The sequence below is a fragment of the Podarcis pityusensis genome (assembly GCF_964106645.2).
Source record: "Podarcis pityusensis genome assembly, chromosome: 13".
Lineage (NCBI taxonomy): Eukaryota > Metazoa > Chordata > Lepidosauria > Squamata > Lacertidae > Podarcis > Podarcis pityusensis.
This window is the reverse complement of record NC_138038.1, coordinates 54,227,037-54,249,911: the sequence shown is the minus strand read 5'-3', so window position 1 is coordinate 54,249,911 and position 22,875 is coordinate 54,227,037. Positions and strand designations below refer to the sequence as shown.

General features: G+C 53.6%; 1 protein-coding gene across 3 annotated transcripts in view; it reads right to left on the bottom strand.

Annotated features, from left to right (window-relative positions):
- LRCH4 (leucine rich repeats and calponin homology domain containing 4) overlaps nt 1-22,875 on the bottom strand; it is a 74,246-nt gene that overhangs the window by 49,334 nt on the left and 2,037 nt on the right. For 2 of the 3 annotated variants that reach the window (XM_080979733.1, XM_080979732.1), the window contains exon 1: nt 21,512-21,732. The exons of the other annotated variant lie outside the window; for it this stretch is intronic. In XM_080979733.1, coding sequence (XP_080835859.1) covers nt 21,512-21,704 — 193 coding nt within the window. In that variant the 5' untranslated portion in view covers nt 21,705-21,732. Of the gene's footprint in view, nt 1-21,511; nt 21,733-22,875 lie in introns of those variants that run through there. 3 annotated transcript variants of the gene reach the window in all.

The following is a 22,875-nucleotide window of genomic DNA, read 5'->3' as shown; positions in this document are numbered from 1 at the left end:
TCCCAACAGTAACAGAGGGAAGACTGCTGGCGCTCAGGAGTCCTTCCTCAGCACCTAGGAGACCCAAACAAATCAGGGTGAATTCTCTCTCTCTCTCTCTCTCTCTCTCACACACACACACACACACACGTACTAATAAGAAATATCTCGAAAACTGAAATGGAGTGTGTTCAGTTTACGATACGATAACCTTTATTGTCACTGTCCCATACAGAACAAAAAAATTGAAAAGTCTACATAAAACATTCAAAAACCAACAAGCCTGCTATCGCAGCTGTCCCAACCTGGTTAGCCCCCTAAAAACTCTGGTACCCCATTTTAAATACAATATACTCCCACAGAGACTCCTGACACTACGTTTAAAACCAGAATTGCATTTGGATAGAAACTGTTTCTCAGGCAGCTAGTCCTAGTCTTTGTAATCCTGGACCTTCTTCCAGAGGGCAGAAGCTGAAAGAGATCATTTCCGGGGTGTGCACTATCCTGCGCTATCTCTGCAGCTTTCTTATGGCACCTGGAAGCGTAGATTCGATCCAAGGTGGGAAGAGGGCACCCAATTATTCTCTCCGCAGTCTTTACAACCCTGGACAGCGTTGTTTTTACCCTGGCCGTGCAGCTCCCAAACCACACACACAGACCATACGTTAATACACTCTCCACGGTACAATGGTAACATGCCATCAACAGGTCCATCAACAGGTTCAAATCAAGTGCTGCTTTTTAAACCCAAGTCAGGTGGGATGGGTGCTTCTTCCAGGGTGGTGGGGCAGAGGAATGGGCTTGGGGGCCGTATTGTGCTGCTGCCCCAGGAGGGCTCAGTGGGGTTTTGCTGGCCCTGTGGGGTTTTGTTGCTCCTGCCAAACTACTCAGGCATGTGCCAAAGGGAGAGTTTCTCCAGGGTTGGCTTGGCCTGTGGCTTGAATCGGGGGTACAGCTGCAGCAAAACACATTTCTCTTGCGCTGTAACTATCCGAAACGCACTCTTCCATTGTCTCCCGAGACAGGCGGATGCCAGCCAGCCAACTTAAGGCGTGCAAAACGTAGAGCAAGGCTCTTCCTGCATGCCCTGCTCTCCAGGTGCCTGTGAATGAGTGGGGAAGGCCCCACGGGGCCCTAGACTGTGGCTGGCTGTTGTGTGGGTGCTCTGCAGTGCTTTTGCTGGGGGCTCGAGTCCCGGGACCTCCCTCTCCTTTGCCCCCAACACGACTGGGGTGTTTTATTTGCGTGCGGAGGCTGAAAGGGGTGGTGGATGCTCCCCTCCGACGTGTCCGTGGCAGGGCGCGACCCCTCTCTCCTCCTCCCCAACCCCATCCCCTATGGAGCGAGGGCACTGCGATGCGGCTGTGGGGCATTCTGTGCCATCTGGACAGCTGTGGTGTCGCCGGCTGCCTTCTCCTGACAACTGACAAACTGGAATGTGTCCAGAGGAGGGCAACCAAAATGGTCAAAGGCCTGGAAACGATGCCTTATGAGGAACGGCTAAGGGAGCTGGGCATGTTTAGCCTGGAGAAGAGGAGGTTAAGGGGTGATATGATAGCCAGGTTCAAATATATAAAAGGATGTCACATAGAGGAGGGAGAAAGGTTGTTTTCTGCTGCTCCAGAGAAGCGGACACGGAGCAATGGATCCAAACTATAAGAAAGAAGATTCCACCTAAACATTAGGAAGAACTTCCTGACAGTAAGAGCTGTTCAACAGTGGAATTTGCTGCCAAGGAGTGTGGTGGAGTCTCCTTCTTTGGAGGTCTTTAAGCAGAGGCTTGACAACCATATGTCAGGAGTGCTCTGATGGTGTTTCCTGCTTGGCAGGGGGTTGGACTCGATGGCCCTTGTGGTCTCTTCCAACTCTAGGATTCTATGATTCTATGATTCTCCTCATGGGGGCGTAGTGGCTGGCAATATCCGTAACTGGCGAAGTGGGCCGCAGATTCCCTGTCCACTTGGTGGAGGAGAACCTGACTTTCTTTAGCCTTTCTGCCCTCCACTTCCAGGTATTTGGCGGGCAGGCTCCATGTTGGCTTACCTGCAAAATGTCTCTAGACCTGGCCACCCACCTGTTAAACCCCATGTGTGTGAGAACATTTCAGAACGTTGCCGGAAGAGATGAAGATGGGGCTCGCTCCTTCTGCCACCATCCGAAAGGTCCATTTCCCTGGTTGTTGTTTGGTGGTATTATTTTTTTGGAAACAGACAGGGAAGTGCCTGGGAAACAGCCACAGACTTGACGCTTTCCTATGCCTCCAGCCGACTCATGCCAGAACCAGATGCTTAAATAGGTCAGGACAGGTCCTGGGGGCAGATTCGCCCTACAATTCCCCCTTTCTTCTGCTTGCTCTGAAACTCCAAACATGGGCCTTGCTTCTGTTTCCAAAACACTAGCCGAGAAATTTGGCGAGACTCCATGAAGCCAAGGAACTTGTTAAGGAAACATAAATCCCTGGAGGAAGAAGCTACATCACATCACAGGCTACGAGAAGGGTCACCTACGGCTGGTGTAAGATCGCCCATTTATCCAGACAGCAGTCATTCCCCCCCCCCCCCCCATCTTTCCAGCTAGCTTAAATTTTCACCCTGGCAGGGTTGCCATGTGTCCTCTTTTTCCAGGACGCGCCCTCTTTTTCACGGGTATCTAAAAGGAGAGTTGCCATAGCAATATATGGTTAAAAGTAGAAGTCGGCAAATGTGTCCTCTTTTTCGCTCTTCAGAACGTGGCAGCCCTAGCAGGCCCCTAAAAATATTGGAAAGCAGCCTGTGAGTTGGTTGAAGGGACTATATAGAAAAGGGCAGAGGGGGCAAGGCATGCTTACTCCAGAGGAGAAGACACCGGGAGGGATGGTAGATGCACGAGAGCAGGAAGGGAAAATACGATAAGGGGCTTCAGAAGTGGGCGACTCACTGGTTCTTCCCAGCAGCCAAGAGGAGGAGGTGGGTGGGTGGAAGAAAGAGGAGAATCCGAGGAGCTTGTCTGGATCCTCGGCCGGCTGCAGAAACACTCCCAATTATAATCCAATCGACATTCCATGAAAGAACAGCTTCATTTCCGCAGGATGTTGCAATGGGCCACACGACTCTCATTCGTGGAAAAGCACATGGAAGGAGGCATGTGAGAGGAGGCCCCCCCCCGCTGCAAAGCAGAGAAGCAACTGCCCCCACCCCTCTACAAACAACTCCCCGGAAGGGCAGGCAGGCACACACAGGGCAGGTCTCTCTGCCCGCTGTGCATCTGACGTGGGGTGAGATGGCACAACCCAACTAGGCTTGTCGAGACAGACGTCTTGGAATGTGGGGCCCAGGGCAACAATGCCCGGGCTTAGCTGTTGGCACCCGGGGAGAATACCTGAAGCCCCAGGTGGCGAGAAGGGAAGACCGAACCTCCCGGAAGGCGGGCGGCTCAGCCTGAGAGGACCACCTCCTAGAGACACGGACGTTTCACAGCCACCAGTAACACAGATCTTCCCACGCCCTGGCAAGCTGCAAACAGGGCAAGCCACTACGATGTCCATGCGCACCTCAGGGCTTTGGCGCTGATAGCTACAATGCAATTTGGGGAAGGGGATTGATCCCACCAGCGGGTCGAGAGAGAAATAAATATGGAAAACAGCCCCAAATCCCACACTGGACACTTGTTGCCACTCCCTCTGGAAAACAGCTAGAATGGAGTAAATTGCACCTCATCTGAAATTTCGACAAGGGCTACAACCGCCAGGTGCTTTTTATATGAGCTGGCATTCCTTTGTCACACATATAGCAGAACCGTCCTTTTCAAGACAGGCCTTGTTGCAAGCCTGGCAAATCTGGAACTGTATTTAACAATCGGATTAACGCTGACAGTTTCTACCTGGACTCATATGCAACTACTCGTCCCACGTACGTGTTTTGTACTTTTGTTTTTCATCTGTTTTTAGAGCTGCTTTATATACACTATAAAATGAAATGGTAACAACAAAAAACCCTTTGCCAAGAGAGAGAGAGAGAATCATTTATTCAGGTCTGAATCCTCATCCCCCAAAAGGTCTGAGCAGTCAGCAATCCATTTTATTATTATTTCGAAAGCCTCATGCAAGCTTGCTCCAGACCCCTTTCAGGATTCAGCAAATCACTGAAATGATAACGTAACTAAAATAAGTTAGATTTAATTTCCGTTGCCAGAAGAAGAAAAAAGAGGTTTCGGTCTCCACCTTCGACGGCCGCTCAGCTGAAAATGAAAGGGTGGCAAACCCGCCTAAGTACCACCTTGGCAGGAGCGTCCTCTCACTTCGACCAGGGCAGCTGGCGGAAGGCAGACGCCAAAAGGTTTTGCAACAGAAACTGAACGACTGCTTTGTTAATCATAGTATCTCTATGCATATACGTGTGTGAGAGAGCAAAGTCTTTAATGCCTGATGTCTCATTGCGTGGGAAGCTGCCCATAGTAGCTGGGGCAACCCGGTCAGATGGGTGGGGTACAAATAATAAAATTATTGTTATTATTAGACTCTCTCTGTGTGTGTATAAACATATAAACACACCCTGAGCATCAAGAGCTCCACCACGACTTACGTCCATCTTCCCTGCCCTGGCGCCCTCCACCTGCATCGAACTACAACTCCCAGCAGCTGCACTGGCTGGGGCGGATGGGAACTGCGGTCCAAGTCAGGGGCAGCCGACTGAGGCTTCCTGCTGCCAAGGCAGAACACGACACAACAGAATTGCAAGAGGAAACCCCTCGCCCCTGAAGCCTGGGCGAAGGGATGGGGAGGAAGAGGCTGGCATACTGCTGCGAGGACGTTTCACCCCACAGCTGCCCCTCGACGTTCCCCGTGGAGGTGGCAGTACTGGAACACCTCTGTGCATGCGCCAAGGAGCTTTGGCTGGCAAGGGGCAGGCTGCAATGCCAGCTCAGCCGCAGAGCTCACTGGGGCAGCTGTGGGCAACATGCTACCCCCCCTCACAGGGCTGCTGCGAGGACGCTTGCACGCACACATGCCCCCCCAAATCCTCAGACGCAAAGCAGGAAGCCCATGTGCCTTGATAGAGACACACCCTTGACGCAGGGACTTCCGCCACCCGAGTCTGAGATTGCGCCACACAACTCTCCCTCCGTGACGACGGGCTGTTGTGTAAGCTGGCCTACTACTTCCCCTTGCAATCCAGAGGTCCCTTCACCCTCAAAGGCCACACAGAATATCTGTATGCACGCACACAGAGAGAAAGAGGGCATGCTTCGGAAACGAGAGTCTGGGGTGGTGCATTTTGCCCGCGGAGGAAGCCTCGTAATTGAATTTGGGCCAGAAACTGCTCAGCCGCTGCCCGTTCCTCCCCAAATCCAAAGGCTTGGTCCCAGGCAAGGCTCCTCCCCAGGTCACAAGGAGGTTGAGGAGAGAAAACACTTTTGCTTAGGCAACACAGAGCTGCAAGGTGTGCCAGGCCTGGGCTTGGAGGCAAAAGCGAAGTCACCGCTGCAGCCAAAAGGCAGCCTGGCTCAGCTGAAGGGGGGGGGGGTGCTGCTTCCCCAACAGGGCTGAAAAGAAGCAGGCGGTGCTTAGAAAGGCCGGGCCAAGATCCGCTGCGCAGGATGGGTGCTGAAGTGGGCTGGTGGCTTCTCCAAATGGAGGCAGGAACACTTTCCTTCTCAGAACGCAGGGCTGGCTCAGCTGTTTTGGGAATGTCCCCCAGGGGGACATTTCAGTCCCCAGCCCCAAGGGACAACAGCCCCACAGCCCCCAAAGGCCCGGGCCCAGACAGCTGGGTCCAGGTCAAGTGAAGCAACAGTCCCGCTTGATCCTGCCTTGGTCAGATACTGCCTGGAGTCCTGTGTCCAGGGTTCAAAATTCGCCAGGCGCAATTTTGCACCCGGCTATTGTCCACCTGCGACCAGGTGAAGATGCCCGGATGGTGCCTGGCGTCTCCACCACCTGGAAGTGCCTGCCTGGGGGGATCTTGACTGTTTTCACACTCTAGCAACACATCCTGCCGAATTCTATCTGCGATATTTTACCTGCACAATCAGAACGAGTTTCAGGAATCATACTGAAAAATAAGACTTCTGAGTCGCCTGGCACAAAAATGGCAACTGTTTTGACGACTGTAACCCTGGTTCAAGGAGCCATTTGGCGCCTGGTTTATTTACCAGAGCTCCTAATACCACCCGAGTCCAGTTCTGCGCACCCCAGTTTAAGGATACTGACAAGCCGAGACATGGGCAGAGGAGGGGGGCCAAGATGATGGAGGATCTGGAAACCCAGCCTTGTGGGGAAAGACTGAAGGAGCTAGGGATGTTTAGCCTGGAAAAGAGGAGGCTGAGAGGATATATGACAGCCATCTTCAAATATCTCAAGGAAGATGGAGCAAGCTTGTTTTCTCCTGCTCCGGAGGGTAGGACTCGAACCCGTGGCTTCAAGTGACAAGAAAGGAGACTCTGACTAAACATCAGGAAGAACTTCCTGGTGGCAAGAGCTGGATGAGAGAGAAACCGGCTCTTCTTCACTGGAGGTTTTTAAAGCAGAGCTTGGGAGCCCACCTGTCAGGGATTACTGAGCTGTGATTCCTGCACTCCAGGGGGGTCAGGCTAGATGACCCTCGGGGTCCCTTCCAATGCTACAATTCTGATTCGATGAACTAACCACGATGGTGCCGGCCTCGCCCCCAAACCACAGCAGCAGCCACCATCCCGATCCTCAGCGGCTGGACACGAGTGTTCCAGACCCGAACAATAAAGGATATCCTATTGCCGTTTCCACCCCTTCCCGGCAGGCCGAGGTGTGAGGCTGACCTCTGGAAGGGTAGCTTCCGATGGGCCGGGATCTGCTCACCCTCCAACAATCTGCTCCTGGGCTCAGGGCAACACCCTGGGATCAAAGGTCCCCCTCCAGACCGGCCACTTCCTGCTGCCGGCCACCAATTTGAGAGCCAGAAGCGGGTTTTTCAGGCACAGAGCGTTGCCAAACTACAGCAAAAGTCAGCTAGGGAGCTGCGATTCCACACACTGCCCTGATGATGCGCCTCAGTGCTTCCCTCTGCAAAATGGGAGCAGCGGGAGAATGACCTCTCACAGGCGATATAAAGAGGGAAAGGCGTTTGGGACTTGAAGATGGGCTTCCCAGATCAGAGGCCAGCTCTCTTTCCGGAGGACCACGCTCTTGAGGGCTCCTCCAGACTCAGGGACTGCGGAACTCCCTGCCACAGGAGTGACGGCCACCAACGTGGATGGCGTTAAAAGAGGATGGGACAAATGCATGATGGAGGAGGCGGCTGTCCATGGTTGCTAGCCCCAAGGGCTCTGCTGTGCCTCCGCCGCTGGAGGACGTTATGCTTCTGAACACCAGCTGCTGAAAACCACTCAGAAGGGAGAGATGCTCTTATGTTAAAATCCTGATTGCAAGCAATTCTTTGGCCACTGTGAGAACGGGACACAGGACTACATGCGCCTGTGGCCTGACCCAACAAGGCTCTTCTTAGGTTCCGACATGCACACCCTCCACAGCTACCCAGTTCTTATGTCGCCAGACGAGCAAATTCTGATATCCCCATTTCCTGGTTGGCAACGGAGATCTCCATATGGCTGGTCCCTCCAGCTTTCTGAAGCAGGTCAGCAGAAGAGCTTATTAATTGCCTTGACCCTCCTCCAAGGAAGACACGGTTCGCACACACACACACACACACACCCCCTCAGTTAATCCCTACAACAACCCTGCGAGGGAGGTGAAGTGGCTACCACTGGCTCCAGGGTCCCCTGGGGAGCTTCAGGGCTGAGTGAGGATTCGAACCCAGATCTCCCAGGTCCTCATCCAACACTCCAACTCAGGCTTCCTCAGCCCTCCAGATGTTTTGAGACTACAATTCCCATCATCCCTGACCACCGGTCCTGCTAGCTAGGGATCATGGGAGTTGTAGGCCAAAAACATCTGGAGGGCCGAGGCTGAGGAAGTCTGCTCCAACCATTGCACCCTAGAGCTCCTCTGCTATGGGGCTGCTCTCTGAATTAAGTCAGCGAAGCAATATGGGGGCAGCAAAACGTCACTTAGAGAAGGATCTGAAATATTTTCATTGAAGCTTAAACTTGTTTTATTCCGGTTTGTTTTGTAAACTGCTTTGAGATTCTTTCTTCAAAATATAAAGCGGCATAGAAATGAATCATCATCATCTCACTGCAAAAGAAAGGCACCTAGACATTCCATGGTGGCAACCGTAACATAGGTTTAAGGTGCCATTTGGCGATTGGGGCTGGGAGGGGAGAAGGGGGTCACGAGGGGGTCTCTGGAGGGAAAGCGCTTCCCAAAACCACAACTGCTGGCATTAAGGCCGCCTTCCCCTGGTGATCAAGGGCCCAAGGCTGGCCTAGAAGGAAGCGCGCTTCCGAAAGCAACAAAACGGGTTTGCAACTTGGCCCTGCTGGGCACCCCAGGCCGCCGGGAGCACAGCAAAGGCCTCCTTTGTGCAAGGACTGGTTTGAACAGGTCCGCTGGCAGAAGCGGCCGGCGCCTCCCCAACCCCAACAGGGCCACCGTCCTTCCTGCTCAAGAGCAAAACAAGCGTTGTGCTTTTCCCCACAAAGTGCCTGTGTGCGGCAGAAAGGAGGACTAGGAGACACCAGCCTGGTGGGGTTTGGGTGGAAAGGATACCCCAATGTTCAGATCCTCTGTTGCAGTGCAATATTTGGGCTATCCAGGTGGGAAAAGGGCAGGCTGGTTAAAGGGGAATGTTTCAGAACATACTCATCTGGGGTTCCTGCATTGCAGAGAGTTAAGACTCGATGGCCCTTGTGGTCTCTTCCAACCCTATGATTCTAAGACTAGGTACCCCTGGCTTTATTAAGAAACCAGAAGCGTTTTTACTTGGCATCGTTGGAGAGGATATTAATAGACAGGATTGTAAGTTGTTTTTATATGCAATGACAGCAGCAAGAATATCATTGGCACAAAAATGGAAGCAAGAAGAACTGCCGACGAAAGAAGAATGATGAAGTTGATGGACTATGCAGAACTAGATAAATTAACAGGAAGGATTTGAAACCTGCAGGACCAGAGATTCTTAGAAGACTGGAGTAAATATATGAACTATCTGAAAAGTAATTGTGATGAACAGATTACACTAGCAGGATTGCAAGAAGTTTTGTAGGGTGGATTATTTGAAACATTGCAAGAAAGACTACGAAAAGAATTATTAGTTAAGGATAATTAAGTGTAATAGGAAATTAAGAAATGCAGAATAAGTGATAAAGAACGGAAAATCATCAGAGGTTTTGACAGAAGTCAAAAATATTGTATAAGATGTGAAGATATGTTGTATGACTGTTGGAACTGATACGTTAAAAATCAATAAAAATGTGTGTGTGTGTGTGTGTGTGTGTGTGTGTGTGTGTGTGTATATATGACTAGATACCCCTGGGGAGGTATTTCTCCAGGTCTCCAAGTCAATAAATAAGGGCCAGCAGGTGAAGGGAAAGAGGCTTCTCTGCCAGTGGTCAAGGAAGGAGACAAGCCTGGGCTTTGATGGGTCTGACTGGGTAGCAGAAAGCACCTTCCTAGGTTTGCAACCAGAGAACCCCAGAACTTTAGGGGGTTTGCAGTGTGGGGCTAGTTCTGAATCCTTCAGGACACCAGAGTTGGCCTCAGTTATGCCCCACTCACATTGGCAGCCCCAGAGGAGCCTGCGGGATCAGGCCCAAAGGCAGCATCCTGTGGCCATATGAAGAGCTCTTTGTGTTGAAAGAAAGCCCTTAAACCATGAGGGGGGCTGGACTGTTCTGGCCATTCCAGGTGGCCACTGGCTGCTCGGCTTCCCTCACCACTGAGCACTGGGCTACGGATTAGGCAACCCTGCTCTAAAGTGTCGGGATGGGAACCAGGTTGCCTTAAGAACCAACTCTTTCAACGGAAATCCTGCCTGAACCTCAAGGCCAACAGCAGAGATGCAGAAGCATGGAATTGTAGAGGGACCCCCAGGGATCATCCAGTCCAACCCTCTGCAAAGAATGCAGGGATCTGGGAGCGGCCACCAAGACCACATACCACCAGTCCTGAAAGACCTACACTGGCTCCCAGTACGTTTCCAAGCACAATTCAAAGTGTTGGTGCTTTAAAGCCCTAAATGGCCTCAGCCCAGTATCCCTGAAGGAGCGTCTCCAACCCCATCGTCCAGCCCGGACACGGAGGTCCAGCTCCGAGGGCCTTCTGGTGGTTCTTCCTGCGAGAAGCGAGGTTACAGGGAACCAGGCAGAGGGCCTTCCCGGTGGTGGCGCCCTGTGGAATGCCCTCCCATCAGATGTCAAAGAAATAAACAACTATCTGACTTTTAGAAGACATCTGAAGGCAGCCCTGTTTAGGGAAGTTTTGTAATGTCTGATGCTGTTGCTTTTTTATTATTGTTCTTGGTGATCTGTTGGGAGCCGCCCAGAGTGACTGGGAAAACCCAGCCAGATGGGCGGGGTATAAATAACAAATTTGATGATGATGATGATGAAGATGACAGCTGAAGGCAGCCCTATTTAGGGAAGTTTTAAATGCTTAATGCTGTATTTTGTTTTTAATATTTGATTGGGAGCTGCCCAGCGTGGTTGGGGAAACCCAGCCAGATGGGTGGGATATAAATAATAAATTTTATGTTGATGATAACGATAGATTGCCCAGCAAACTCTGCTCAAAAACCTCCAAGGAAGAAGCGTCCTCAACCTCCAAGTTCCGTTACGGTGCAGCTCTTACTGCCAGAAAGTTCTTCTGGACATTTGGTGGGAATCTCCTTCCTTAAGGAAACTTAGATCAGCCTTCCCCCAGCTGGAGCCTTCCAGATGTTTTGGACCCTGGTTGCCATCACCCCAGCCCACAGAAATACTTGGGCAATGGTTGTGCTGGTCCCAGGCTACATTTGGATGACAGAAACCACCTTCTACTGGGACGGACTATTGGGGTCCATTCAGCCCAACCTCGGGTCCCCAGGTGTTCTCGGACTACAACTCCCAACACTCCTGGCCAGCGGTTAGGGTGTGTGTGGAAGTTGTAGTTCAAGGGCACCTTGGAGACCCACGGCTGATACGCACTGTCGGGCAACGGTATTCCAGGTTTTTGAGCAGGTGTGTCTCCTGGCCCTTCCCAGGACCTGGGACCTTCCAGCTGCAAGGTATGGTCGTCCCCCAAATTCACACCCCTTCTGAGAAAGGCGACTCCGGAAAGCGGACTTGGACCGTGGCTCCACCAGAGGTGACCTCTCTTGCACATCACACTCCCCCCAAACTCTAGCTTGGGACAGGGCTCAAAAGGGGAGGACCAATTATCCCAAGGTCGGCAGAAAAGGGACAGCTCTCTCTCTCTCATGGGGTGCTGGGACAGTGGGGGAGAGCGTGCACCACAAAGGGTCCTGCTGTCAGGGTGGGTGGGGGCAGCTTCCTGACACAAAGCCCCCCTCCCTGGCCTCCGCGTCAACTTAACCGGAGATGACAAGCCGCACCAAACCCACAGGCCGTCGCTCCGGCCTGCCCCTGCGGTGCAAGTGGGGATGATGCTGAGTTTCTCGGCCTGCCGGAATGAGGAGGGCAGCTGTTCGCTGTGGCCGACAAAAGCAGAAAAGCTCCCCATGCGCTGCCTCCATTGTCTTGCCTGGCAGCTGGACTGGTGGGGGGAGGAGAAGAGAAGGGCTTGTGCATTCAGAGAAAGGCAGAGAGGGAGGGACAGGGTGGGAGAAGACCCCAGAGAGCCGCCACTCCCAGGATCGGGCAGGGGACTCGCCAGGGCAGCCTTCCCCAACTTCTCAGGCACCCTTGAGAAGTTTCAGATTGCAGCCTCCATCAACCTGAACCAGTTGCTGTGGATTCCCCACGGTCCCTGGGCGTCACGGGAGTCACTTGGTGGCGTCTCTCTTAGATGGGTACCGGCAAGAGACTGGGAAGTGGGAGTCCTGGTTTGTAGGCAGTCCTGCTTCTGAACACCAGTAGCTAGAAACCACAGAAGAGAGGGCTGCTGCTCGCAGGTTTCCCAGAAGAGGCACCTCTTTGGTCACTAGGCTAGAAACTCATAATCGAATTGGCAAATGGCACCTTAAACCAAGGTTATGGCTGCTGCAACGGAACGTCTAGGCACCCACACTTCTAAACCACTTTATATTGTAAAGAACGGATCTCAAAGCAGTTTACAACACGTTATCAAATAAAACGATCCAAATTCAAGCTTCAAGGAAAATATTTTGGATCCTGCTCCAAGTGACATTTTGCTTCCCTCTTATTGATTCGCTGACTTAATTCAGAGAGCTGCCCCATCAAAGAAGGACTCTAGGAAGCTGGGGTGGTGCCATGGTGGGAGTGCTGCTCCGAGACCTGGAAGATCTGGGTTCGAATCCTCACTCAGCCCTGAAGCTCCCCGGGGGACCCTGGAGCCAGTCGCAGCCTCTTCACCTCCCTTGCAGGGTTGCTGTAGGGATTAAATGGGGGGGGGCTGAACCATGGACTCCTTGGAGGAAAAGGAGGGATATAAATGCAATGAATAAAACAGGCTTCCTCAGCCTCGGCTCTCCAGATGTTTTTGGCCTACAACTCCCATGATTCCTAGCTAGCAGGACCAGTGGTCCCATGCTGGGAGTTGTAGTCTCAAAACATCTGGAGGGCCGAGGTTGAGGAAGCCTGGGTTGGAGTCTCGGATGAGGACCTGGGAGATCAGGACCTGCGGAAGGAAGCTGGAGGGGTCAGCCAGATGGAGATGTCCGTCGCCAACCAACCTGGTGTCCAGAGATCTCCAGCTGGTCGCAACTGGACCTGCGCCAGTCGCAAAACGCGCCTGGCTTACTTCTAACACTGACTGTGAGAGCAGGATGCTCTCTCCTGGGCGGGCCCTTTCCCTGATCAACCGGGCCCTTCTGATTCTCTTAGGGACGGGGATGCTGCGCCTTGCGTTCTGTTTCCAAGTCCCATCACCACCCTGACCACTGGCCCGGGTCAAAAGGGAGATTCCAACTTCCGCTTTCCTATCCCTCCCCCTTGTTCCAGGCGCCCCCTCCCCGTTCCAGCTCTCCCAGAGGGAAACACACAGCTGCAAAAAGCCCCGAGAGTCCAATATTTCCTAACTTTTTCTCACGGTAGGCGTGGATTCCCGGCAGCCAAGCCGAGGGGGAAGCTCAGCAAAGCTCTTGGCTCCCTTCTGGCCTGGGAGTCTCAGGCCCCAAGCTCCCACTCGCTCCTGGAATCAGGAGAGATTTGGGACACAGGCTGGGAATGGCTCCGCGGGGAGCCTCAGGTGAGGCGAGACAGGGGCATCTGCCTGGCACAGAAGCCTTGCAGTGACGGAGAGCCTTAGCCAGTTGGGCAGAATTTATCAGAAGGGGAAAGGAGCCCTCCACATTTTTGTTCCAACTGCCCTTGAGCAGCTTTGGAAGGCTGCTCTGGAGTGCAGATGGCTTCCTGGAACAGTCTCTCGCTGCCTGGTTTTGGAGCAAGCAGGCTCCCATAGCCACACAGGCAATCTGGACGGAGCATAAGGCACTGCCAAGCCCCAGGGAATGGCGGGGGGCAAGGTGGCACGGACATAAAGAGGGGGACGGAAGCCCCTGAGCCAGTTTTAACAACCTGTCTGGGAGACCCAGCCAGAAGGACGGGGGATGAATTTAATAATAATAATAATAATAATACAGAATTACACAGGAAGGCAGATTTTTCAGCACGAAAGATAATTCAGCATGAATTACCGTAACAGCCCACTAGTATTTCCAGGATTTCGGGGTTTTCTTTTTAAAAAATTTTTTTAAAATAATTTCTCCCGAGGCCTCAGTGTTGGCTATTTGCAGTATGGTAGCGCTGCAGAGAGCTTGCTGGGGAGACCATGCATTAAAAAGGGACTCAAAAATGACTTAAGCAAGGTTTTAATAAGAAAAACAAAAACTGCATTTACACTAAATACATCAACAAACCAGACCCAACCACCAACCCATCCCCCAGGGGAAGGGGAGAGCTAGGTGCTGCTCCTTATATACTACACCCAATTGCCAACACAGCTTAATCAATACAACTCAGCAGCACCTGCTATGTTTCACAGCTGTAAAGCTGGGTCTCGTTATCTTGCTCTGGCCCCTTAAAGACATACACATCGGGTGGAACAGTGATGAACCTTTACATTTAAAGAAACCATTCAACACTCAGGGCAGCAGAACTTGAAGGCGGCTTGCTGACAGTTGCCTGCCAGCGGCAAGTAAGAATCATCTCCAAGCAAGCAAGGCTGGACCTTAAAAACTGGACCTGGCTGGTAGGGCTCGGTGATACCTGGTTTTCAACACTGCAATATATCACCAGCTAAACATTGTGATGGGACGCGGGTGGCGCTGTGGGTTAAACCAGAGAGCCTAGGACTTGCCGATCAGAAGGTCAGCGGTTTGAATCCCCGCGACGGGGTGAGCTCCCGTTGCTCGGTCCCTGCTCCTGCCAACCTAGCAGTTCGAAAGCACGTCAAAGTACAAGTAGATAAATAGGTACTGCTCCTGTGGGAAGGTAAACGGCATTTCCATGCGCTGCTCTGGTTCGCCAGAAGTGGCTTAGTCCTGCTGGCCACATGACCCGGAAGCTGTACGCCGGCTCCCTCGGCCAGTAAAGCGAGATGAGCGCCGCAACCCCAGAGTTGTCCGCGACTGGACCTAATGGTCAGGGGTCCCTTTACCTTTAAACATTGTGATATATCAGTACATCACAGTGTCTGAAATAAGGGTGGAGCTAAGCAGAGGCACTGGATGGCTTCACGGTTTCCCCCGCATTGTGATTTTTGCATAGCACCCACCCACACATCATGATTCGTGATTATATCACCAGCTTAGAAATTATGAAAGCAAGATTACGATATGGACTTCAAACTGGCTTCGGACAATATATTGCTATATCGCCCAGGACTACTGGTTGGTAGGTCTGCTATCCACACAAGGGGCTGCTGATGTGGCCGTCACAACTAACACTGGTGAGCAGACCAGCAGAGGTCTCTTTGGGAGACGATAACTTTCGTGAACTTATTTGCAAGGCTGCATTGAAACAGTCCTGCAAGATGCAGGGCGGTTGGGTCCAATGGATTCAAGGGTCACTTTAAAAGAGTTGGAATATCTGCAAGCAAATCCCACCAGCCCAGGCAATCCACATTTTGTTGCATGTAGGACGGCCAGGCGCCCCTGCTGCTCCCCACTTTTGTCGCAGAAACATCTAAGGGATTTTTTTAAAAAAGCATAATCTCAGGCAGGCCTGGATATCAGGAGGAAAAAAACCAAAACTTTCCCAAGCAGCCCCCTGCCACACAACCCGGCTGCTGCGAAACTCGCCTCTGGAGATCACCGGGGCCTCATCTATGCAAACTCAGTGCTTCCCTTCAGAAGTCGGTCACAGGAGCAGCTTACAGCATGCTGGAAAAATGCAGGAACTCTCTCACTTTCTGCCCAGGGCATGCCAAGCTTCTCCTCCTCCTAGGAACTGGCGCCCCAGGCAGCCAGCTGGGCAACTGGCAGGCCAGCCCCTGACCCACCTCTCCCTAAACAAATAAGGGTTTCAACGAAGCTGCCTCCAGGACGAAGCAGCTCATGGACAAGGAAAGAGTGCCCAGATCAGAGCCACTGCAGGCTCAGAGCATAAAGAGGCAGCCTTCCGCCACAGGCACCTGCAAATACAGGTCAAAGGTAAAGGACCCCTGACAGTTAAGTCCAGTCACGAACGACTCTGGGGTTGTGGTGCTCATCTCACTTTCAGGCCGAGGGAGCTGGCGTTTGTCCGCAGAAAGTTTTTCCGGGTCATGTGGCCAGCATGACTAAGCTGCTTCTGGCGAACCAGAGCAGTGCATGGAAACGCCCTTTACCTTCCCGCCGGAGCGGTACCTACTTATCTACTTGCACTTTGATGTGCTTTCAAACTGCTAGGTTGGCAGGAGCTGGGACCGAACAATGGGAGCTCACCCCGTCGCGGGGATTTGAACCGCTGACCTTCCAATCGACAAGCCCTAGGCTCAGTGGTTTACACCACAGCGCCACCCGCATCCCGCAAATACAGGCAGCCATGTTTAAAGATTGGGCTTACTCTTCTTTCTAACAGGCTAACAACACTCACGAACCAGGAAAGGGCCCAAGAGGAATGCAAACAGAGGCCCAGGCGTTTGCAAAACTGCCATCGCTTTTGCCATGGGCCATCACAAAACCGCCCTGATCTGCAAACTTCCAGCTTTGCTGAAGGGATTGAGCCGAGCAGGCCTCAGGCACCACAGCGGGTTAATCTGCCGCAAGGCAAGGTGGAAGGGAGAGGAGTCTGCAACACTCCCAGTCAGTTTTTCCATGCCAGAGTCACCTCCAGCAAGATCTGTCTGCTTGTGCCAGCTGGGCCTGGCCTTGAAGCCGCCTCTGCCAACCTGGTGCCCTCTGGGTGCTTTGGGATGGAAGCGCCCAACAGTCCCGGCACCATCTTGCTGCCATGCTGCCTGGGGCCGAGGGCAGGTGGAGTCCAGAACCTCCGGAGGCCAGAGGTGAGAGGCAAAGGCTGCCTTTCAAGGATGCCATCAGCGCCAAGCCCAACATGAGCCCTGGCAGTTCTGGCGGGGATAAAACGGCATATTCTAGTGGACTCCCCAGGCCAAGCTGAGCAAGGCTGAAGATGAGACAGACTCCACGGCGCTGAGCAGCCTTGCCGTTTCATCCAGGAAGGACATCTTACATCTAGTTGCGAATCCCACCCCCTTGCAAATCCAGCCTTTCAATAATTATGTTCCCAATTCACATCACTTAAATGAATTCTCTCTCCCACACACAAGTCTGTTCTGTTACACAGCATGTCACAATTCAGATATCACACCAAACCAAGGTTAAGAAAGCTAACATACTCCCACATATAGTGTGATGGCCATATTGACAAACCAAGGTTTCCAGCTGACCAGCAAACCAGAATCGGAAACTGCGGTTGGAAGGGAATTTGCAAGCCACGGTTGCTCTATGTTTGGGGGGTGAATTGACAAACCGCCCCTGGCAGCTGCTGTTCCTCCTTTGGAGCACAACGCGCCTTAGAGACGGAACAGGCAAAGCAAAAGCAGAGGGGGGCCCCCTCCCAAGGGGAGGGCCTTCCTCTTCCAACAAACCTTTTGAGATCTTTCCTAGTTTGCATCTGTATTGGAATTGCTTTAAATATGTTTCTGAAACGTACATCGCTTGCTGCCCTGGGTGCCTTTGGAAGAAGGGCAGCGTATAAATTTAACAACAAATGGTGGCGCTGTGGGTTAAACCACAGAGCCTAGGACTTGCCGATCAGAAGGTTGGCGGTTCGAATCCCCGCAATGACTGGGTGAGCTCCCGTTGCTCGGTCCCTGCTCCTGCCCACCTAGCAGTTCGAAAGCACGTCAAAGTGCAAGTAGATAAATAGGTACCGCTCCGGCGGGAAGGTAAACGGCATTTCCGTGCGCTGCTCTGGTTCGCCAGAAGCAGCTTAGTCCTGCTGGCCACATGACCCGGAAGCTGTACGCCGGCTCCCTCGGACAGTAAAGCGAGATGAGCGCCGCAACCCCAGAGTCGGCCACGACTGGACCTAAGGGTCAGGGATCCCTTTACCTTTACCTATATAAACTGAGTCAGTAAGTGTCAAGAAGGGTGTGATCTTTTGCTGGAATCCAATAAAAAGATTATATCTATACATATATGATATAGATAGCGCCATTGACTAATCCCAGCAGGATCTGAGATGGTCACAGGATCTCTCTGGGTTCTCTGTCCTGCCTCTCACTGGTCCCAAGCACAGCGAGGTCCACGTTTTCACACAACCAACAAACCTCGGAGGACCCCCACAGCTCCTGCCTCTCACAATCTTGCAAACAAAGACACAAGGCTAGAATCCTGAACGCAATGGCGTTTTTTATTGGTATGACTAGAGTTCTACTCCACCTTTTCTCCAACAATTCAAGGAGGCATAAACATTTTTCCATTTTTATCTTCACAACCACCCTGTGAGGTGGGTCAGGCTGAGAGTGGGACTGGTCCACGGTTGCCCAGTGGGCTTTATGGCCCTGTGGGGATTTGAACCCTGATCTCCCCCAAGTTCTGGATTAATGTTTGCCCACTGCATCAGGCTGGCTGGACTCAGTGTGCAGGCACTGCAGAGGGTTGGACTGGATGACCCTCGGTGTCCCTTCCAACTCTGCAATTCTGTGACTCTATGACATGGATAGGGTTTTGCTATAAGCTGCAGAGGAAAGCAAGATTAGGACGGCTGCAAAAGAGGCATTCACACCCCCAAAAAGCCTCAGAGGCAACTCGCTTCGCTTCTGCACTGCCACTTCCCCATGACCTAATTCAGAAGGGGTGGAAGAGGGCAGGCTGCTCAACTGTTTCTTCCCACCACAGGGACAGAAGTCATTACCTCACGCCATCTGTGCTGAACAAAAGAGGAAGCGCCCCCTGACACAGTGGCGCCATCCTTACCCACTGGAACTCCCTGCCACAAGACCCAGCGATGGGAAGCAGCTTGGCTGGAGCCCAAAGAGGGCTAAACAAATTTGTAAGAAGAGACCGCTAGATCTGGCCAGTGGGGGGCCATCTTAGTCCAGCATCCTGTATACCTGTGGGATACTCGCAAGCTGCAACTCTCCCCTCCTGCAGTTTCCAGAAACTGGAATTTGAAAGCAACTTGAATAAGAGGAAAAATCTGTCCGTGGGTCACTTAGCACACAGAAGAGGCTTCTGCCTGCACATCTCTGGCTCGTGGGCTTCCGGGAACCATTTGGCCGGCTGCTGAGGGAAACAGATCCTTCACCTTGGAGGGGTTGGGGGATGAAAGCAGGGATATTTCCCAGCAGCTAACTGGCACTGTGGGTTAAACCACAGAGCTTGGGACTTGCCGATCAGAAGGTCGGCGGTTCGAATCCCCTTGACGGGGTGAGCGCCCGTTGCTCGGTCCCTGCTCCTGCCAACCTAGCAGTTCGAAAGCACGTCAAAGTGCAAGTAGATAAATAGGTACCGCTCCGGCGGGAAGGTAAACGGCATTTCTGTGCGCTGCTCTGGTTCGCCAGAAGCGGCTTAGTCCTGCTGGCCACATGATCCGGAAGCTGTACGCCGGCTCCCTCGGCCAGTAAAGCGAGATGAGCGCCGCAACCCCAGAGTCAGCCACAACTGGACCTAATGGTCAGGGGTCCCTTTACCTTTTTAACTTCACACCGGACAACAACGCTAGCCCTGGAAGTTATTTCAGCAGCCAGCCAGCCAGCTTGGGAGGCTGCGAGAACAAAACACGCTGCACAGCCTCTGCTGACTCACCTCTTCCAAGGGGGAGGGAGCTATTTTTCCCTCCCCCACAGCCCACCCCCAGCCCTCCTGCCCACCAAGCAGCACTTGCGCCAAGCGAGGGTGCGGGTGGCAGGGATTTGCGGGTGACAGGAGGCCTCCCGCACTCCAAATGGCAGAAGCGTTGCTGGGGGGGGGGGGAGGAAGAGTGGGAGAGAAGTAGTCAGCCATCGACAGCAGCAGCACATTTGCAGAACGGCGGCATGAGGAAGCTATGCAAAGCGGCACAGGAAGAGAGAGCGAGGCTGGCGCATGCAAAGGAACGCTCCCCGTCTTGACCCCCCCCTCACAGGCTGTCACTGCCACAAGTGTCACACGCTGGAAACCAGAAGACCCCCCCCCCACTTGGCTGAAGCAGTTGCTGCCGCCGCCACCACCTTCCCAGCTTCATCCCCAAAGAAAAGGAGACTGGGGTGGTTTTAGTGTCAGAAAAACATAAATTAATTCATGCTGTGTTCCTTGTAAAAAAAGGGAGGATTTGGCTGAAGACGGCCTGCTGTGTAAGCCGACTTTGAAATGCTCGAGGGCAAGGCAGACGCCAAGGCTACCCGCTTAGGAATGGCAGCAAAGGGCAGGAAGGGTCTTATCTCTCTCCCACCCCCCATATCGCAAAGATCTGCCAAGCAAGGGCCGGGCTTCCGCAAGCAAGAACCAGAGATTCTCCGGAGATACCGTCAGATACGCCCATTTCCTTCACCAGAAAGAGACAGAAAAACCTCGCCCTCAAGGTGAAGGAAGTCGCCTGCCTTGGCAGGCACACTCAACCACACTCGCTAAAAAGTCTTTCTGCTAACTCCACTGGGTGCTAAGGCAGGAACAGGGGGCTGTGGCCCTCAGATGATGGCACACTACAACTTTCGGCATCACTTGCCACCCACACTGCCAGAGGCGGAAGGGAGCCGGGGTCCTACGTGTGGAGGGCCACAATTTCCTTCATCCCCGGGGTAGAATCATGGAGTTGAAAGGGACACTCAAAGGTCCTCTAGCCCAACCCGCTGCAAGGCAGGAATCTCAACTCAGGCATCCAGCCCAACCCCACACTATTGCAAATCCTGGCGGCTACGGTTCCCAGAAGCTGCCACTTGCCTTTGGGCGCCTTGGTGCCCCTGTTATTTCAACTGTAGTGACCCTCTTGTTTTATGGGGTGGGAATTTTTCATGGGCAGAATTCAGGTCTGGCTCCTGGGCAAATGTGATGGATGGCACAGCGACACCGGAAGGCAGGCTCCCAGCTCCCCTCGACTTGGAGGCCCCATTCCAGCCCTTGCACGGCCTCTTCACTCACACACAGGCGCACGGGAAAGATAGGGTCTCCTGCCCACAGGAGCTGGGCACCTCCGCGTGCAAGATTCTGCCACATCGCTCAACAACCACCCCAAACACCACTTGGCGTTCCAAAACGCAGCTGCAACCAAAGTGGAGGACAAGGGAAAGCCTTTGGAACTCCCCAACACAAGAGTGCCGTTTGAGTATCACCAGGAGAAGGACGGGGAAATCCTGATACTGAAAGAACAGCGGAGTTGATGTGAGGACAAGATACAGAAGCGCTCCAGGATGCAGCTGTCGTCATCAAGCGACTGGACCGGGGCAGGAGGGCCCAAATCCGACTCCTTGCCTAGCCCATTCTCATCTTGGCCTACCTTGCAGGGAAGTTGTGTAAATAAAGAGGAGACGATGGGGAATCTGGATCTGAAGGCCGCCTTGGGGGGCAGTCAACCCCTCTCAGCCTCGCCTCCCTACTGTTGTGGGGATTAAATGAGGGCAAAACCAGGGTTCGAATCCTCCACTCAGCACCTATGAAGCTCCCTGGGTGACCCTGGGCGCCAGTGCCTGCCTCTCAACCTAAGGTTCTCAACCTGTGGGTCCCCAGATGCCGCTGGACTACAACTCCCATCATCCCTGAGCTCCGGCCTTGCTAGCTAGGGGTGATGGGAGTTGTAGTCCAACCACATCTGGGGACCCACAGGTTGAGAAAGGCTGGAACCTACCTCGCAGGGTTGTTGTGGGGGGGGACTAAATTACCATGGGGAGGAACCATGCACAGAACTTGAGGGGGGGGAGATGCAATACCAGCACAATGCAATCAATCGATAATTTCGAAAGAGGGTGGTTTGGGAGGGCGTGGCCAAAAAGAGGGGAGTGGCCAGAAAGATGAAGACCCCTAAAGGGGGGGAGCTTCTCCACCTGTGGGCGTGGCCAAGGGTTGGTTGCTGGGAAACGAGGTGGGGAAGGGGGGAGCCAAGGGGCGGGGTCAGGGGAGGTGGGCGTGGCCGGTCTGCTCACCCGCCTGCGTGGTGTCGCTGAGGTCCCAGCGCCGGGCTGCTCCGCCGGGGAAGTGTCTGAGGCGCCGCCCGGCCAGGCTCAGGCTGCCCGAAGCCGCCGCTTCCTCCAAGGCCCGCTCGGGCCCAGGGAGCGGGCCGGGCCAGGAGGGGGAGGGCGGGGGCAGCGCGTCGGCCCCGCCCTCGCCCGCCGCCATCCCGCAGGCTCCGCTGTGCTCGCTGAGGCAGCCGCTGGCCGACTGAGAGCTCGCGGGCAGGAGCGGCGAGACCCCAGCCAAAGGGGGCGGGTCCCGAGGAGCCGCCTCGGCCTATGAGGAGCCGGCCACGCGGGGAGCCGCCAATCGCGGCGCGTCAGGCGGGGCGCAGCAGAAGCAGGCGACCAATGGCGTGGAAATAGGCCGTCGGGTTCTTCCTCCTTTCGCTCCAATCAAGGGCGCGGGCGGGGGAAGAAGTGAGGGGGCGGCTGTTGGCCAATGAGAAATCCGTGAAGGGCGCTGACTACCGCTTCGGCCAATCCCTTACCGAGGAGGCGGTTCCTAAGGCCACCACCCCCAGACTGAAAGCGCTCCGTGATTTTGCCTCGCGCCTGCCGCAGCCAATAGGATTCATAGAGGCAGGGCGTGAAACTATTGACCAATCATTGCGCAAGCAACGTGAGTCCGGGCTTATCACAGCGCTCGGAAGGAGAGAGAGAGAAGGGCGACCAATCAGCAAAGTGGCCACGCCCACCCGTAGTTTTGGCGCCAACAGTTGAAAGACTGAGGCGGCGTGAGGTGACTGAGGCGGGGCAGGTCCTTTGACGGCCTTGGGGGTAAGAAGAGGGCGAAGAGTGGCAGCGAGGCGGACCAATCAGCAACGTCCCTCTGGAAGGGTGGGTGCTGGGCGTCTGAGGGAATAAGACGGAGGCCAATCAGATTCAGTCTCACCTCAGCAGAGGCGGGCACTAAAAGTTTGAATGGCAACGCAACTAACCAATCTGCACTGGGAAAAGGGGGACGCGTTCTGACTGGCAGGCCGTTCTCCCAACGGGCTGGTGGGGGGAGGGAGAGAAGGGCGGGAAGCCCTCAGTGAATTACGGCCTGTCTCCCTTCTCTGGGCATGTGCAGAGTGCCTCCCTGTCCAATGATGTGAAGAAAGGGAGGCGCATCTAACAGCCCAACTCCTTTGAAGCCTAGAAGGAAACGCCTCTGGGCATGTGCAGAGTGCTGATTAACCTCAATGCAGCTGGGGGGCATTCTCAGATTTATTTTTATGCATTTCAGCGAGCTAAAGGTATATATATATATATATATATATATATGCTGCTTCATTATGAATCTGGGACCTTGAGGCGGCTTGCAGAACCGTGTGCCCTGGCCTGAGGGCAGC